Here is a 19,497-nt window from a genome sequence, read left to right as displayed (position 1 = left end):
AGCAAATTCTCCAAATATGTCATATGATTTTTATGTGACCTCAGATTCTGACAGAGAAAATAATGTGACTTAACTCCCTGTAGCCTTTACATTGAAATGATTTCTATCTTGAGGTGAAGAAGAGGAAGAAACAATAAGCACAACAAATACGCATTAAGAGCAATGTCAGGAGGAATGCAGGAGCGGAAGTTCAGTGGTTGTCATTAATTTCCAGGGGCTCTCAAATTTTATCAGCACTAAATATCAGGCTCAGAAAGATCTAGTTTTCCCCAATACAGTATGTTCTCTGATAAATTTCTTTGCGGGAAACATTGGGCTCTCCCAGCCAAAGATTAGTATGTTACTTGTATGACGTTTAATGTTTTTAATCATACTATCTTATTTATTCTTCATTATATTCCAAGCACTGTTTCAAAGGCCTTTTACTTGAATTATTTTGATTCTCAAAATAGCTCTGTGACATAGCTACTATTATTAGTATGTTGTAACAAAATTGCAAATTGAGGCATGGAGAAGTCAAACTATTTTCCCAAGTTCACTTACCTGTGCTACTAAAGTCTATGCTATTCTGATTTTATGTATAAGATGCTTTTGACATGAGTATCAGAAAAAAAGAATCTTTGTAGGTACAGTTTGATTGGTTTACATTTTTTAATTGCACTTTTGCCATCCACTACAATATTATTCTTTAAAATTCAGTCATGAATAGTGATATAAAATGTATGCTTTTCCATTTGGGGGAGATAAAACATTAAATTTCAGAGCTATGGCTGATTTTTGGACAGTTTTTTGAATTATTAGTTCCAATTTGGTTTCTCTAAATTAACAAGTAAAAATAGGAAAATAATGGCATTATACCCCAAAAGCCAAGATCTCTACACATTTGAAGTGGAAGCAGAATCTATAGTATTTCTATTGTTTTTCCTCGGTGCCCCCTCTTGCTGCCCCTCCCCTGCCAAACCTGCTTGTTTATTGATAGTCTAAAACAAAATAGATTCAAGTGTCTTTGGGTGTCAGTGCACAAAGCTATAAAAGTTATACATATTCATCGAGTGTTAATTATATGCTTGGTACTCTGCTCAATGCCTTACATAATTATATTAAATAATCCTCACAGTTACTTTATGAGTAAGGTAATAATATTAAACTCATTTCATAGATGAAGAAACTGAGTTTTAAAGAGACTAACCAATTTACCAAAAGCCAGATAGAGAGTAAGTTCCAAAGTAACATTTCTCGAAATGTACTAAAGGATACTTGTATCAGAATCAAGTCAGGGTGCTTGTTAAAAACATAGGACTCTGTCTCCTCAGCCTTCCCACTGAGTACCATAAATATTTGTGTTTGAACATCTGCATGTTTTAACAAGCACCTCAGTTGAGATGTTTGAGAATCATGTTCATAAATTTTATTGCCACGAATTTAAGGAGAAAGAGTACCTTCAGGGAAGCTGTGAAAAGAAATGAAATTTTTGCCTATTATCCTGTTAAAGGGTGCCTCTCTACATATCTATAAATACTGCATGAGTTACTCAGCAAAAGCCAAACATAGAGCTGTCAGGAAAAGAACTATATAAAGCATTTTTGCTTGCTGTTCAACTAGCCTGTGCAACTTGTTAAAAAGCATTTACTCATTTTCCAACCCCGTCAGTTTTCTTGCAAACTTTATTTTCCTTCTCTTGGACAGAAAATTACTGCTCTTGAGTCTGACCATAGGGGGACTTGGAATAGAAATTTTATCTGTATAGTGTTTTACTGATTGCTGTGCTTTCTAATGAACTATCTCACACAAAGAGAAGCAAATATTTTTCTGTTTCCTGTGAGCCAGGAGCTGTGCTTGCTGGCATAGAATAGAAAATAAGAAAGTCATGGGGTTTGCTTTCATGGAGTTTCTGATATAATTAATACTTGGAAGTTTTATTTTAGGTTGTGGAACTGTGAGGTATATAAGACAGGTGTTATACTATTTTAAATATTAGAAAATGGAAGTTGAGAGGCAACATGATTGAGCCATGGTTGTACTTGAGTGATCATGCCATCTAAATTATTCTACTGACTCCAAGTTTAGTGTACTTTCCACCATCTTATGCTGTTTTTCAAACTTAGATATTTTGCATAGTCTCAGACTTAGATATTTTGCAGAGCTTAAGTCATTTAAGCGCTAGCCTTTCTTGTTTCAATGTAAAATGTATATGTTTATGTCTGAAGATGCAGTGAATCACAGCATGTTGAGATAATTAGGAATGGAAGACAAGAAGAATGAAAACTAATGGAAGCAGAACCATTGGGAAACAAACAATCAGCTCATAGACTGGTTTCTGGATGTATAAAGAAGGCACTAAGTTATTCCTCAGTATAAAGGGTTATATAAAGAAGGAACTAAGTGGTGTTGGTAGGAAAGATAATGTAAAGATGACTCTAAGGGGAATAAAGGGAAAAATAAGCAATTCTATGGCTAGTGATTCCTTCATCCAGATCTCTTACTGTACTATCAAGCACTTGTCTGTGACATGCTGTGCATGTCTTTGCATTAAAGTAGTTGGTCCACCTTTGCCATGCCTGCCTTCCTTTCACACATTAAATAATGTTTGTTCTCACAGAAGGTAGGGTGAATTTTCCCATTATGAAAATAAGCACAATTCATATTTTCTGTTGCAGTTCCAGAAAGCTTGAACCTGTGAATGGAAAAGGTAGAATGAGTTCCTTTGAAAGCTAAATAAACAATCAACAATCAAACTCTGTGTATAGCATTTTGTTGCATAAAGTGGAGATAAGAAGTACGAGGCAAAAAACTAAAAAGCAACATTCAGATCGTAGAGAAACTTCCAATCTGCTTGGGAGTATAAAGTATGTACACTTGAATAGCTCAATAGCAAATTAATATGGCATAAGATTAAGCAGAAGTGAACGGTAGGTACAATAGGAGTCCAGAGGAAAAGATGGATGGGTATCTGAAATAATGAGAAAGGCTTTACCTTTTCATCTTTTCATGGAAGATCATACTTTAGTTCTGCCTTGAAGGAAGGGTAGGATTTAGATAAACAGAGAGGAGCCCTGTAAGGCAAGTAGCTGCACAGGTTGGAAATGAGCTCAAGGAAAAATAAGTTGATTAAAAATTTTTGAAATGGGGATTTATGTTATAGGGCAGCTGGATACAAGACTGTATTGTAATTGCTTGTTATATTTCCTGCTACAGTGCTACGACAAGAGGACAAAGAATGTATATTTATTCATTCATTTGCCAATATCTGTGGGATATCTACTACGAGCCAAAGTTGTTTTATGTGCTGATGACAGAGTGGTAAACAAAGACAAGGTCCTTTCTACTGGGGAACTTACATTATAATGAGAGAAGGTTGGTAAGAAGCCAACAGATAAATAGAAAATTTCAGAGAGTGGTAAGAGTCATGATGAAACAGACAGTGTGATATGATAGACTCAGGTGCACGTGGTGGAGGGAGGCTAGTTTAGTTTGGGTAATTAAAGCTGGTCTCACTGAGGAAGTGATGATTAAACAGACTTGAGTGACAAGGGGGAGTCCTTCATAGAGTTCTGGAGGCAGAGCTTTCTAGAAGGGAAGAGCAAGTGCAAAAAGCCCTAAGACCTCAAAACATGTTTGATTCATTGAAAGAACAGAGGGATCACCAGCGTGTCTGCACTATTGTGAATGAGGCAACAAATGATAAGAATAAAACCCAGGTCTATGAAGAAGCTTGCTTGTACTCATAATATTCTTGGCTCCTTCCCATAGTAAATGCTTAATAAATATCTGTTGAATAAATTAATTAAAACTTTAAGTAATGATCAGATTGTATAGGTTTTTGGTTATAAGTTTAAATTTAACTGGAGAGACATTGCACAAGATTAACAAAAGGTGATTAGAGATTGGAAAACCATATTACGTAACCCAATGAAATTGGTCCCTTTGCCTGGATTGTCTGTAGAAGGCTACAGACAAATGGCATGAACTCAAAACGGGGTCGATTCTAGTCTGGTTCTTTCTAGCTGAGGTCTGGGGCTCCCTTTTGACATGAACATTAGAATCACCTTGTGACTGATAATGTGCCTGATTCTTGGATACCCCTAAGGTAAAAGACGAGGTAAAATGATACTGAAAAGTCAAAAGAAGCCTCAAAGAAATAACCTTCAACCATAAAATAATGAGGATGATAATTTTGTTCTGAAAATACGTGAAGAGAATCAGATCAAGCTAAAAAAACAAAACAAAACAAAAAACCACATACATAAAATGTTCCAATGGTGAAGTTAAGGGTAGAAATGAATGGGAAAAAAGTATCAGGAATAGAGGTGGATTGCGACTTAGATAAAAAGCAGAGGAATGGGAGAGTAGGAAAGTAGAATCTTATTACAAGTGCTCTGTTGTTAGGATTATGGTGTAAGTGACTCAGCCAATGCTTATGTAACACACAGTGAACCACAGAGCCACCTCCCAACTTTTAAGTAACCTGTACTCAAGAGGGTAGAAGACCTCAGGACTCAAAATTCTTAGTTGTGCGTTGTATTCTGAGCATCCAATAACTTACAAATGTTTGGAGGGAACTGAGCCGTCTTCCCACATCCAGACGTCACTGGATTTCTGGCGGGACAATCCAACCCAACGAATTAATCCAGTCCTGCTACTGATGTATTGCTATTGCAAACACAAGTAAATATAATGGTCAGAGTGTTTCTACAGTTCTTGTAACGGCATAAAGGCAAAGCTTCATGATAAGATGCTGGACATAAAAAGTAAATTATATGTCTATATTAATACTAATTAATTATATTTGATATTTAGAATTGTACCAAGTTCACTCGTTTTTGCATAAAAATGCTTGCAGGATACAGGGAAAACTGTAAGCAAGATAGATAATATTCTAATATTCCTATGTGTTTATCTTCCATCAATTGAAGGTTAGAATCCCAAATAAAGTATCAAATATGGCTCTTAAATGAAATAAGTGGTAAACAACTAGAGAAGGAAAATGAAAAGAAATACACTGTTGATGAAACTTTATATTCCCTAGAATTAAGCTCTACTCACTTTGGTTTCATTGCTTAGCTTGCCTACAAAATCTTGCATACAGGAATATTCATTTATTTTAGTTGACTGGGTAAAAGAGAGTTATACAATGTCTTTCTCAAAGGGATTTACAAATGACGTGCATCTACTTTTTTCTACTTTGAAATGATCACTATTTACTATACTATATACTATACTTGTTTATTTTGTTCTTTGCCTATTGCTCCAACTGGAATAAAGTTCCATGAATTTAGGAATTTTTGTAGGTTTTATTAACACATAGGTTCAGGTCCTGGAATAGTTCCAGCACATATTTGTTGAATTAATGGATGAATAAATCAGTCAATCAATCGATCTATGGGTAACAGAATTAAAAAGAGGTCAAATGTTCACGTAATCGCATACCTCCCGGAAAAAACAGGTGAGGACACGTTCTTGGCAAATAAAAAATGACTTGAGCATCTTGGCAGACACGTGAGACACAAAATGGCATTCCATAAGAGATATTTTGTGAGAGTCACTTATTTCTTAAAGCTTGAGCTACCTGTCACCTTTTTGTTAATTTATGTTTTTTTTTCTTTAAAGTACATCCATATTGTATACTTCACTATAGGACCTGACAGATACAGTCTACCTGAAATTTAACTATTTTTTATTTCTCAAAAATTACATTACTTCCTCTTTTAGTTGTTCATCTCCAACCTGATATCAGCCTAGAGTAATAAGATTCAAGACTTGTTTAGTCTCCAATTAATCTCTTTGTAATAGAATTGAGATTTCAAAGCAGGTACTCTCTTATTTTGCCTGATTTCAAAGAAGTTAACTTATCTGAATATCTTCTCTATGAGTCTGAGCCACAAAAATAGTATATGGTACAGCAAATTAGAATAACAGGACACCCAAATGAGCATGGACATCACTGGGCTGATTTCCTCATGTCTGGTCCACTACTGGTTACTTCAGCTCTCAGTAAGGCACAAGTCAATTTTGCTGATTACCTATAGCAGTTCTGTAGAAAACGGCTTGCCTGAATATTTGAATTCTATTGAATTTCTGTCTGCATAGAGCCCAAATCCTGATCATCTACTCCAATTTATATTTGCATTTATTTTAATATGCAAAAATGTGAATAATTACTATATTAGAAATTGTAGGATAAGTACAATAAATAATTTCTGCCTTTTTAAAAATATATGTTTTGACAAACTGTTATTGGGTAGAAGGGAGACCCCAAGGCTTGGTTCCTGGCTTGCTCCCAGGATTTATGAAAAAGAAAAGCTACATTCAATAATATAGGGAGAGTGCAGTAGTGGATGTGAATGTACATTACTTGAAAAGAGAGCTTTTGTTAGAAGCTGTCAAAAAGGGAAATATAGAAGAGGAGACATGTTTAATAAAAAATTTTCAGCTGAAATCCTGTGTGTTATGCAAATAAGATTGTGCCCCAAACTACGCCTGGTAGGGCCTATGAAAAGATAGAGTTTGCATCATGGTTCGTTCAAAGTGTCAATAATTTAGCAAAAACTGAGAATGCATGTAATGTTGGGATAACACTTATATTTATATTTTACAATCATATTGAGTTTCTTTATACTTTCAGATCCTGTTTTGAATTAATAAACAGAGTTAAGGAAGCCAAGAAATGATCTTAACTCTTGTTGCAGACACAAGACCAGAACTCAAAGTTTCATTAGTTCTATTTCAGCACTTTCTACTCTCAAATGTAATTTTTACTGAGCTTGATAAGGTTCTGAGATTAGCACAAACTGCAAGACATAAAAATGTAAAAAAAAAAAAAAAAAAGTCAAGTGTTTCATTTGAGATTTCTCTCCTTGTGACTCCAAAATATTTGACATAGAAATATTCTTACCAGCATGTCCTCCGTGGTGATCTTCAGAAGAGTAGCATTTACATCAGCACAGTACTTCTTACTGTCTTTCCATGTCAAGTTGTGCCTGAAGAATCCATAGCAACTGTCTCCATAATATCTCCAGTGTATGTCACATGGGCTGCATTGATGGCCTTAAGGAGAATCCAAGCATAGGATGCCTTTCATGCTGAAAGGATGGGCTTACTTTTTCCTCATATTCAATGTTTCCTGAAGATCTCAAGATTCCTGACAGATAGCATCACAAGAATACTCCAGAGTTAGGGGAGATGAAGAGACTACCAAATCATACTTACTTTCCTTTTGTCCTGATTGTTGTAGTAAATCTTGGCAGAACTTCCTCGCTAATTGTTTCAGAGTTCCTGAGAGATGTTCATTCTCAGCTTGTAGGTAGTTTTGCTGCGTGACAGCTAGTTGTAAAAATTAGATAATAATTTGTAATTAGGATAATAAGGAGTGATGCAAAGAAAAAGTCCTCTCAATGAACTTTATGTTCAGTAGAGTTGTCAATCTATGAAGTGTTTACTAGATACATTATGAGTAAAAGAGTGCTGAAAAGGGATCAGGGTAAAGGGGTTATAAAGAAAACATTACGTGCCAGGCAGAATGACAACCGAGAGTTCTCCAAAAGAATAGGCAAACTATTTGAAGGAGATGATCACAAGTAAGAGCATGCCATAATCAAATCACATGCCCAAAGCAGTCGTTTTGACCTTTCCCTGAACACAGATTTCTAAGCACATTTCACAGAGGTGAATGACCTCTGCTATTATGTTTTCTATGTAACGCCAGAATATCCATTCACTTAAAAAATACATATTGAGGACTTCCCTGGTGGTCCACTGGTTAAGACTCGTGCTCCCACTGCAGGGGACACGGGTTCGATCCCTGGTCGGGGAAACTAAGATCCTACGTGCCCTGCGGCGCGGCAAAAAAAAAAAAAAAAAAAAAAAAGTATTGATTTCTTGTTGTCCTCGAAGTACTGTGATATTCAGGTAAATCAAAGTAGTGAATGCAAAGTTCTAAAATATCTTATGAAAAAATAAACAAGTATCTGAACAAACAACAATTATACACATGATAATGTGACGTTGGAGGGCTTTTAGATGTATAGGAAGAAAAAATATTTATAAGTTAGGTGGGATATGAATTGTCTCAGTGGAAGTAAATACATTCATCTTAAAAAATGGGAAGGAGGACATTTTAGGAAGAGGGGATAGAATCAGCAAAATCTCAGGCAGGGGAACATAGGATTTATTTGTGAAACAGAAAACTCCACGTTGGCTGGATCTTAAGATGCACAGAATAGGGAGGAAAAAATAAAAAGTTTCAAAAGATAGTGTGGATCTAAACTGAGAAAGATCTTAAAGACCAGCTTAAAATTCTTAAACAATAATTTTTAATTAATTTTAAAAGCCGAAAAGGTAATTTTAATCAAAAGGTAAAGTTCAGAGTTCTCCTTTATTGAGAATATCCTGGCAGCTATGTATAGGATAATTGCAGTAGCGACAAATAAATAGTGACAATTAAGCTTCATGGCATACACCAGGACACTTATGTATTGCTTTCCTCAGATCAAATCATTGGCAATAAGTCAATACTTACACATAATCCCCAGAGCCACCAGCCCAACAACCATCCCCATGCACAAGATCAGCAGAATCAAAGCCATCACACGCCACAAAGAGGAGGAAGCAGGGTCAACTGTGGGCATACAATCAAGATGTTAGGGGGCAGACAGTATGGCGTAGTTTTGGGGGACAGCTTCACCCCCATCCCCTGCCCTCTCAGGATTGTCCAAGTGCTATAAACAGCTTCTCTGGCCCATCTTGCCTTTGCTCCCTTGGTAATCACCAACAGTAAACACAACCCACTCCATCCCCACTCCCACTGGACTTCTCTCTGAGTCAAAATGTAACTAGCAGCTAAGGTCTTGTGTGTTTGTGTTTGTCTTTGTTTTATTTTGTGCTCACTCCTCTAAATAATGGTGTTTATAAGCCACAACTGTGGAATCACACCCACTTGCTGACATCTTAGAAAGTGGAGTTTTCAAACATTTCCTCCTCTTATACCTTAGATTTCTATTCCCTCCAGCATTTAAATCTATAAGCCTTAATGTAACGTGCCCTGCTTGTATCATTTGTTGTTTATATTCTAAATAACATAGGTAGCTCATGTAGATACCACTCAAATGATGTAGGGAAAGAAGGTCATTCAGGAAAATAAAACAAAACTATGTATGCTCTCACTAGTAGAAAAAAGGAAACTAGGGTGGATCCATTTCAACAGTTAATTTCCAAATTGCTGCCTCTGGGCATTCTTACCTGAAGTGAGAGCTGGTTTTTGAGTTTTAATATTTAAGGTGACGTATCCATCTTCATCCTGCATGGCTTCCCTTGGAATGAAAGTGAACTCAGCATTCAATGACTTTGCAACATGTAGCGCCCACCCTTATGATTTCAATGTCTACCCGTCTGTGGTCCTCCTCTCTCTGGTAAGGTGGAGACGTATGAGTTGGGGCACATGATTTTTTGTTTTTTGTTTCTTTCCAGGAAGCCCTTTAATAGCCGCTCAGATATACATGGACCTTGAACACCAAAACACAAAAATAATAACTTGTGGTAAACGAGTAGATATGGCATTTGTTTCCTGTTTCCTTAACTTCCATTCTGACTATTCCATCGTGTATATCCTTTCAAAGAACAGAAATTCATGCTTCATCTTAACCTTGGCAGAGTCCAAATCATGTTGTTTAAATGAACTTATTTCTGATGAAAACTCATGGATAAAACATCAACAGATATAGAGTCTATCTCATTGTGGTGTAAGAGTCTAATATAATTTGATCTAAGATGAGCTATATTAGATGTTTCGTGGTCTTGTGTTAGAAGGTCTAGTTATGACCTAGAATTCATCCAAATTCTTGCACGTTTTGCAAATCAAAGGTTTTTTTTTAGAGTTATTCATCCATCCATTTATTTGATTGCATTAAAATGAAAAACTGAACAAGCTGACATTTTAAGTAATGAGTCAAAGATATTCAAATTATATTATACTCTTTAGCCCCTGAAAATCAAAGTTTTAAAAAATTTGAGAACTCCACATGAGGCAGGATTTATATGGCTTAGGTTTAGGCATCAAAGGAAAACAATCTAATAAAGTGAAATAATACAAAGTTAATGTCTTGATATATTGCCTTTCAGTAATGTTTTCACTTTAAAGTAAATTTCCAGGAATGGCTTTTGGATCTCTGATAACTTTAACCATAAGCTGAGTGTCTTATGGCTGGATCTCTGCTTCATAAAAATATATTTGCCTTTATTTGTATCCATCAAGCGTGACTTTGTGGTGTTAGAAATATGCTGGGTAAGTACAGAGACTGTCAGGGTCAAAGGAGGTCCTGATAACATTAGTCTTAATTCTGCTCCCTCTCTCCACGTACCCCATGAATACAAGCTGAGTTACTCAGCAAAATTTAAGCAGAGAGGGCTTCCCTGGTGGCGCAGTGGTTGAGAATCTGCCTGCCAATGCAGGGGACACGGGTTCGAGCCCTGGTCTGGGAGGATCCCACATGCCGCGGAGCAACTGGGCCCGTGAGCCACAACTACTGAGCCTGCGCGTCTGGAGCCTGTGCTCCGCAACAAGAGAGGCCGCAACAGTGAGAGGCCCGCGCACCGCGATGAAGAGTGGCCCCCACTCTCCGCAACTGGAGAAAGCCCTCACACAGAAACGAAGACACAACACAGCCAAAAATAAAAATAATAAATAAATAATTAAAAAAAAAATTAAGCAGAGAACTGCAGGAAAAAACAATAGATACAACAAAATTTTCTTTTCTCTTTTCCGAAATCCAGAGGCTTTTCCAGCTATCTCTCAATCACCCTATAAGGCCTATAATTGACATTTTATTTCTACTTGCATATTTTATCGCTCCCTCTTTTCTTGGCTTAGGAAAGTATAGCTGAAGAAGTCTTTATTCCAAATATCCTGATGAGTTTGAATTTGGAATAAAAACCTTTGTTTAATATTGTAGAGGTTGAGTGTTACATAAGTTATCTCTTTTATTTTAAAGCAAATATCTCATTAATTTAATTATGTGTAAGACACTGAAATTAATAGCGAGGATTCATGGAGAAAGTCATGGCACTAGTCCTTATGGAGCACGGAGTCTTAGACTTTAGCTACCTAACCTTTGCCTCTTAGTATTTAGAACAATTTTCCACTCCACCCCACCCCAGGCCACATTTTTGTCCCTCTTTCTTGTTTCACTCTTTTCCATTGCATATGTGTGTGTGTGTGTGTGTGTGTGTGTGTGTGTGTGTGTACATATATATATATATATATATATATATATATATATAAAACATTTTTGTCGTGTATACTCACAGGAATGTATTCCATGGCTCTAAAACAGTGACTGACATACAGTTACCACCCAGTAGAAATTTGGTGAAGGAATGAATGAATGAATGAATGAGTATATGTAAAATGGGCATTTATTGGAATATTACACATGCAGAAAGCAATTTAGGGAATCTTGGGAATTTTCTATGATCATGCTTTTTGCAAAAAGCGTCACCATCTACCTAGTTTCCAAGTTCCTTCCACTGTACTATGATGTCTTTCAAATTTAGGTATTACCCAGACTCCATTTTCTATGCTTATAGCTGAAGAACCAGTAAAAGACACTAGGATCACTAGGATGACAAGGTATAGATACAAAAACAAAGGAAATTAGTGAAATGCATAGCACGGTGGATAAGACTGATCAATATATAATGATGGCTAGAGGATGTGTAGAAAAGAAAGACAAAAAGAAAATGATGTTGACTAGTATGAGTGTTATAATAATGTCTCTAAACTGAAAAAAATATAAAGGACATGAACATTTTGCAGTTAGTAATATCTTTTTATAGACATTTTACTGTACATCACCTTTAAGCTAACCCTTAGGTGCATTTGTCAGTGATATCCTGTTCCCTCTCTCAGTCCTCTGAATTCAAATTGTTGGTTCACTTCTGACTTTCTAGCCTTCTACACACATATCAAATACTGTTTATCTTTGGGAAAGGCTAGAATTTCCTGTCACGAAAAAAATGCCTAATTAACACTTTCTCTTTCATTTTCAGAAAGCTTAAACCTGTGGACTGAAAGGTGGAATGAGCTTTATTAAAAGTGAATAAACTAAATGTATAACTATCAGACAACAACTGTGGCAGAGCTTTTGGTTACAAAATAGTAGATAAAATGAAGGGGAAAATTGTGTTAGACCACATTCACAACACTGAGACGTTTATCATGCATGTGCATACAAAATCCCTGTAAGTAAGAAAGTCAAATAATATTCAAATGGAATAGATAAGACTTAAGATTTGACAGAAAGGTGAAGATTGCATAATAAGAGAGAGGAAAGGGGAATATTTATCAGGGAGGGCACGCATCTGAAACAAAGTTAGGGAAGTTGGAATGAGTATGGTGTGATCTGTGATCAAGGAACGTGAACTGATCAAGCATATTTGAACTGAGTATTCACGTCACAGTATATTGGGATACAAGGTGTCCTATTAAAATCACTGTAAAACTTACATTTCAGGGACAATTAACCAATCAATTATTTGAACATATATCTATTGATCACTGTGTATGTCCCAAGCGCTATCCTATTTTCTGGGGATCAAGTGGCGAACGAAACACACAAGAGTTATACTCTTATTGAGCTTATGTTCTAGTGGAGAGTGGTGAACACAGATAGCAAAGAAGAAAAGAAAGAAAAGAGCAAGACGATTTCAGATCATCATAAATGCTATGAAGAAAGTCATATAATAGAGCTTTATTGGTGGGGCTCGGAGCAGCCCTGGTTGTGCTCATTTGAACTGGTTTGTTTAACCTTTACTAGAAGGGGGTGGAGAATTGCACATTCTTCCATTCTTCCATTTTTTAAAATTGAAGTATAGTTGATTTACAATATTATATTATTTTTCAAGTGTACAAAATAGTGATTCAATGTTTTTATAGATTACACTCCATTGAAAGTTATTACAAAATAATGGCTATATTTTCCTGTGCTGTACAACATATCCTTGTTGCTTACTAATTTTATACATAGCAGTTTGTATCTCTTAATCCAATATCCCCCTATCTTGCCCCTCCCCCACCCACTGGTGACCACTAATTTCTTCTCTATATCTGTGAGTGTGTTCTGTTTTGTTATACACATTCATTTTAACTTTTAGATTCCACATACAAGTGATATCATATGATATTTGTCTTTGTCTGATTTATTTCACTAAACATAATACTCTCCAGGTCCATCCACATTGTTGCAAATGGCAGAATTTCATTCTTTTTTTTATGGCTGAGTAATATTCTACTGAATATATGTACCACATCTTCTTTATCCATTCGTCTGTTGATGGACACTTAGATTGCTTCTATATCTTGGGTATTGTAAGTAGTGCTGCTATGAACATTGGGGTTCTGTATCTTTTCAAATTAGTGTTTTTGTTTTCTTCAGATATATACCCAAGAGTGGAATTGTTGGATCATATGGTAGTTCTATTTTTAGTTTTTTGAGGAACATTTGTACTGTTTTCCGTAGTGACCACACCAATTTACATTCCCACCAACAGTGTAGGAGGATTCCCTTTTCTGCACATCCTTGCCAACATTTGTTAGTTGTGGTCTCTTCGATGATAGCCATTCTGACAGATGTGAGGTGATATCTCATTGTGGTTTTGATTTGCCTTTCTCTGATGCCTAGTGATGTTGAGCATCTTTTCATGTGCCTGTTGGCCATCCATGTATCTTCTTTGGAAAAATGTTTATTCAGGTCTTCTGCCAATTTTTAAATCAGATTGTTTGTTTTTTCAATATTGAATTGTGTGAGCTCTTTATATAGTTTGGACATTATCCCTTATCATCATCAATATTTTGCAAATATTTTCTCCCATGCAGTAGGCTGTCTTTTCATTTTGTCAATGGTTTCCTTTGCTGTGCAAAATCTTCCACTTTTAAGAGCATCCAAAATAATTTGTGCTTAATTCTGATATAATAACAACGATACCATTTATAATTGCTTTTATATGCTTGTATTAATTGCCTTTGTGGTAGGTGTTATACTTATGCCAATTTTACTAGAAAGAAAAATAAAGCACAGAGGTTAAGTGACTTGCCAAAAGTCACTGGACAAGTAAATGTTGATCCAGGATTTGAATCAATCAGTCTGTCTTCATAGTCCTTTATTTTAAACAGGATATTTTATTACCCTGATTGGATGAGTCTGTTGATACATTTCAAAACTAAATTCTTTCCTATATTCATCCTCTGGCTCCCCCTTGTGGTCATTTGTTGTTGTTGTTTCTGCTTTTATCTTTTCTTTAGGTCTTTTGGTACCTCCAGGTTTAATTTTCAATTTTCTCCATTCCTTTTTGTAAAGAATTTTGAATTCATTCCTATTCTGCTCATTCTCTGGGTACTATCCAATATAGGTCCTTCTTTGAAAGTGTTCTCTGACATAAGCATAATACGTGGGAATGGAATGATCATTGAAGAACAAAGTGAGAATACAACTTCCCATGGTGTAAACTCATTATTTCTTTTCATGTATCCCAGGTGAACAATACTTCTCTATTTAAAGCCTGTGTTCCCTTATTTTCTTCAATGAACAGTATTTTCTGATGGATTTAATTCATGTGAGGGCAGCGAGGGAAGTCAAAGGTGATTTTAAGTTTTTGGCTGAGGAACTGTAAGTGTGAAGTTCTCATTTACTGAAATGGAGAAATGTAGAGTGAAATGATTGGAAAACGGTTGTTCATTTTTTTAATGTGTTAAGTCTGAAAATTCTATCACATATTAAGTGAATATGCCAAGTCTCCATTCAGATACCTGAACCTGGCGATCAAACTCTGGCATGAAGATATACATTTGGAGGTCATCTATGTATGGCTGTTACTTGAAGCCCTGAATCTGGAAGAGCTCATCCAGCGATGAGAATACACAGAATATAGAGGGTCAAGGACTGAACTCTGGGGCTCAAAAGTATTTTGAAGTCAGCTAAGGAGGAATCAGCAAATCTGATGGAAGATTAGGTAATGAAGTAAAAGAAAAACAAGATAATGGTGTCCTGGAGAGCAAAGTATTTTGGAGAAGAATTTTAAATTAAAGGGAATAATCAGTTATGTCAAATGCTGTTTATAGGTTGAGTAAAATGAATCCTGAGAAATAGCCATTAGATGTGTTGATGTAGAGGTTAACAGTGACTTACTAGCATCTTACTAGAAATAGTGAGGGGAAAAGCCTGATTAAAGTGGGTTCGGGAAAACAGGAAGATCCAGCAGGCATAGACAGCTTTTGAACCCTTTTGTTGTTAAGAGAATTAGAGAAATGGGGTGATAGTGTGTGTGTGTGTGTGTGTGTGTGTGTGTGTGTGGCAGGGGTGTAAGCAAACATTTTTTGGCTTATTTTTAATGGAAATATTATATCATGTTTACAAGTTAAGGTGAGTAAACCACTAGAGATTTAAAAAAATGATGATTCCAGAGAGAGAGAGATATTTACAAGTTAAAAATATTTGACTAAGCAGATGGAATGGATTTCAATTTGTAGATGGAGATTGACCATAGATGAGAGTGTGTAGAATTTAACCACAGAAAACGGTTGAAAATGATATTGCTTTACATATACAGATGTAAAATATTTTTTGTATATTTGCTCATGGGGCAGAGGAAATGCTCTTCTGATATTTTGATTTTCTCAAGATAAGAGGCCAGGTTTTTAATTGAGTTTGAAAAAGGAGAACAGAAATTTGAGAATTGAAAAAGAAAGAGAAATTGGGAGTAATCTTCTAGCAGATTCACAGAATAGACTGATTAGTAAGACTGCTGGCAAGTTATCATTCAAAAATGTAAAATAAGACCAGAGAATGCGGTCACATTTAGCTGCTCGTACACAAGTACGGAGTAGGTAGAGTTGGAGTCACCGGGATGCATTTTCCGGATAGCTACAATGAAGGAAGGGACAAGCATTGAACTTGTAGCTGTACGTAAGGAAGTGATCATTATAATTGACCCTGATAAACGGTCTAAGCCAGGTAAAACAGGAAATGAGACATGAAGGATTTAGGACAATGAAAAGGTGGCATGGTCACTGAATTTGATACCCCCGGGGGCATCAGAGTACCGTAGGCCATAGACTCACTCTAGGGAATGATCTGGAAAGAAAAGACTTGGAAGTTAGTAGAAATCTAAAACTGAAGTAATAGAGGGGGTGCTCACATTGGTAATGAAATTGTCTGGATCTAGTGCAGCACTGTCCAATAGAATTTTCTGTGATAATGGAAATGTTATACATTGTGCTGTCCAGGTCCACAGCCAAGAGCCCCACCTGTGGATACTGAGCACTTGAAGTATGACTAGTATGACTGAGGAAATGAATTTTTAATTTTAATTCATTGAAGTTTAAATAGTCACATGTGGCTAGTAATGACAATAATGGAAAGCATAGCTTTAATGAATGATCACCATAATGAGTGGTCGATTTGTGGTGTGGTCAAAGGTGACTGGAGGTAAATCCAGGACCTGGGAGCACAGGGTATTGGAATTTTCACCTGCAAGAATACTGAAATTACTGATAATCATGACAGTAATAGAGTTGAACAAGGAGATTTAAGACATTTGAAAAAATGGTAAAGAAATGAGAAATGCCCTGGAATTTGTAGATGCTTGCAACGTGTTGTGTTATTTGATAGTATCATCTGATATAATGTGCTACAGAGGAGCTGGATATTTTTAAGGGGGAAAGTGTAGACAGTAATTTCTAAAATCAACTAATAACAGATAATATAGCATTTTAGGATCATAATAGTAGAAAGTGTGTAGGAAGTATGATCAATCTTCTTTGCTACAGAAATAATTAGGAACCAGATGAGATTCCTCATCATGGTTTAACCGAAGCATTATTTCATATAAGATAGTAAGAAATTAAATACTTTTTAAGGGAACTTTAAGGCATATGAAAGAATTAGGGAAATGAAAATGAAAACACAGTCTTTGCAAAATTAAGTGAAAGACCAAAACAAAGAAAAACACCCTTGAGTTCTCTTTTTTTTAATGGGCAGCTAATTTTTATTTATTTTTTTATTATTTATGTATTTATTTATTTTTTGGCCACGTGGCTTGCAGGATTTTAATTCCCCAACCAGGGATCAAACCCGGGCCCATGGCAGTGAAAGCGCCAAGTCCTAACCACTGAACTGCCAGGGAATTCCCAAGTTCTAATTTTTGTAATCACCTATTTGATTTAACTTTTGCTTATATCAATGGTCTGTGCCTTTACCTAATTTACCTAGAATAGAAACATAAGCATAGATTTATTATTCATTTTCACATTTTTGGTGGTGGGGTTTAGTTGATTATGACCCAGAGCTTCCACACACTTTTTTCTTTTTCTTTTTTTGTACTGAGCTCTCCATCAGTTTGAAAAAAAAATAAACAAGAAATATATGTACATTTCTGTATTTATACAGAAAATATAAATACAGAAATAATTCTGAAGAATTATTATTGCTACATTGTATTTCTGCAGCCCACTGGATAATCGTTCACACCCCTAAAGCAGCTGCAATTCTTTCTGGAGACCTGTGACTAAAATAATCTTCACACAGAGGTGAACCTTGGGAGGTTCTGGATGACTCCCCCAGCCATCTGAAAACAAAAAACCCAACCCACATTCTCTTCCTGAGTACAGTTACCTAATCTTCTCCTCCTCACCCCAAAGGAGACCTTTAGAAATGATTCCTCAGTTTCCTTCCTCATGTATTGCCCACAAATATTTTTTTGAGTTCTGTATTTGCTGCTTTACCAAAATCACACAAAAATAGCAGCTTAAACAACAAAAATTTATCATCTCACAGCTCTGTAGGTTAGAAGTCTGACCCGGATCCCACTGGGGTAAAGTTAAGGCTGAGCTGTGCTCCTTTCTGAATGCTCTGTGGTGGAATCCATTTCCTCAACTTTTCATCCTTTAGCTTGTTTATATTCATTGCCTCCTGGCCCCCTTTCTCTACCTTCACCCAGCAACACTGTATCTCTCTGACCCTTCTTTGTTGTCACATCTCTCTCTGACCACATCTAGGAATGGTTCTCCACTTTCCTATGATTAAAATGTGCCCACCCAGATAATGCAGGATAATTTCCTCATCTCAAAATCTGTAATCTTAGTCATATTTGCAGTGTTCCTTTTGCCATGTAAACTACCATATTCATAGGTTCTGGGGATTAGGACACAGATATCTTTGGGGGGCTATTATTCTGCCTAACACAGGTTCTTAACAACAATTTACTTTCTTGAATAAATTAGTATGTTTTATGAAAAGTATGGTGGGATTAGCAGTAGATGCAGTCCTTTAAGAGCTCTGTAAATCCGATGCTTGTTGTGACTAAACGACCAGCCACATGTGCAGTGTGCTGTCTTTTCTCATGTTCTTCCAATAAACAGCCAAAACACTTTCTATATAAACTGTCACCTCTTTATTGCTCATGTGATGTTGTTGAAACCTACAGTATCACCGGGTAAATCCTTGTGCAGTGAGTTTACTTCAGTTTTATTGGAAACATCTTTTCAGGGCATTTTTAGGCCTAAGAGGAGATAGAGGTTGGTTAGTTCATCAGGTTATTTTTTAATGAAATGTAAATAAATTGTAGCTGAAAGAGACTTCAGGCATAAAGACACTCTGGAGATTTCCCCATATCCAGTGTTCAATATGAGTATCTAGCACTATCTGTGCCTGTGGTTACCCCACACTCTACCTTCTGATTTTTGGGACCTGGAAGACGGTAAGTTTTCTATAGGAATTTCAGCTGCGCCACAACCGTGACTGTGGGCTTCCCTCGGGCTAAAAGCCAAGCAAGCAAACAAATTAAAAACAGAAACAAAAGCACCTTCCCATGTGCCAGCCTCATTCTCTCCAGAATCTGCCTGCTTTTTTCACTCTTCTAAAACAGCAGGAGGTCGTTTTAAAAATCTTGTCCTGAGTTATGACTTGTTACCTAAAGGAGCATTATTCTGTTAGGAACGTAGCCATGTAAGGAGGAAACTCCCACTCATGCCCAGTTTTAATAGCTATTAATTTCTTCTCCGAGCACATTGCCAACACCATCTGTCTGTCTCTCACACACATTTGGTTTTTTAAATCTGCAACCAGGTGTGGGTGGTTTTTAACTATACAGCTGTTCCTGTCTCGGTATGTATAACTACAGGGCTCTTGCTGTTTTAGTATGTATATCTCCTTGATATCTGATATGGCTGAGTGTAAACCAGATCTAAAGCCTCCATACAGGATTAGCTGACCTTTGACACATGTGAAGAGGACAACCCGAGCCTTTAGTAAAACACTCAGAGCAGCCCCTGCGCTGAGGATTATGGGAATTTCCCCACGAAACCATCATCCCTGCTCTGCTTGCAAGTACCCCTTCTTTGCTTCACAGCAAGAAACAATGCCGAAGGAGCAAACAGTTGAGATCTATAGTATTCTGATTTCTAAGGGCAATAGTTTACTTTCTCTGCAGAAAAACTGATCTTCATTCTGTCTT

At 36.4% G+C, this 19,497-nt stretch overlaps 2 protein-coding genes across 2 annotated transcripts in view; one reads left to right on the top strand and one right to left on the bottom strand.

Moving 5' to 3' along the window:
• The window catches only part of CLEC12A (C-type lectin domain family 12 member A), a 235,537-nt gene that overhangs the window by 189,930 nt on the left and 26,110 nt on the right, over positions 1-19,497 (top strand). The window lies entirely within an intron of this gene.
• On the bottom strand, positions 633-19,396 carry CLEC1B (C-type lectin domain family 1 member B). Its single transcript, XM_082348914.1, has 6 exons — positions 9,235-19,396; positions 8,516-8,614; positions 7,207-7,320; positions 6,893-7,044; positions 4,544-4,650; positions 633-2,674 (listed from the first exon to the last, which is right to left on the bottom strand). Exons 1-6 carry the CDS (start codon positions 9,296-9,298, stop codon positions 2,530-2,532), a joined length of 681 nt encoding a protein of 226 aa, XP_082205040.1. The 5' UTR covers positions 9,299-19,396; the 3' UTR covers positions 633-2,529.

The sequence above is a fragment of the Balaenoptera borealis genome (genome assembly GCF_965194805.1).
Source record: "Balaenoptera borealis genome assembly, chromosome: 13".
NCBI lineage: Eukaryota > Metazoa > Chordata > Mammalia > Artiodactyla > Balaenopteridae > Balaenoptera > Balaenoptera borealis.
The sequence above is the reverse complement of the archived record's forward strand: the minus strand, read 5'-3'. Positions and strand labels throughout refer to the sequence as shown.

What these genes read in the sequence shown, in the direction of transcription:
- CLEC1B (XM_082348914.1), bottom strand. Translation starts at nt 9,298, where the DNA reads ATGCAGGATGAAGATGGATACGTCACCTTAAATATTAAAACTCAAAAA. An exon ending in AAAACCAGCTCTCACTTCAG is followed by an intron (nt 8,615 to 9,234) that starts GTAAGAATGCCC and finishes GTATGCCCACAG; the next exon opens with TTGACCCTGCTTCCTCCTCT. An exon ending in TCACCACGGAGGACATGCTG is followed by an intron (nt 4,651 to 6,892) that starts GTAAGAATATTT and finishes TGTTTGCAATAG; the next exon opens with CAATACATCAGTAGCAGGAC.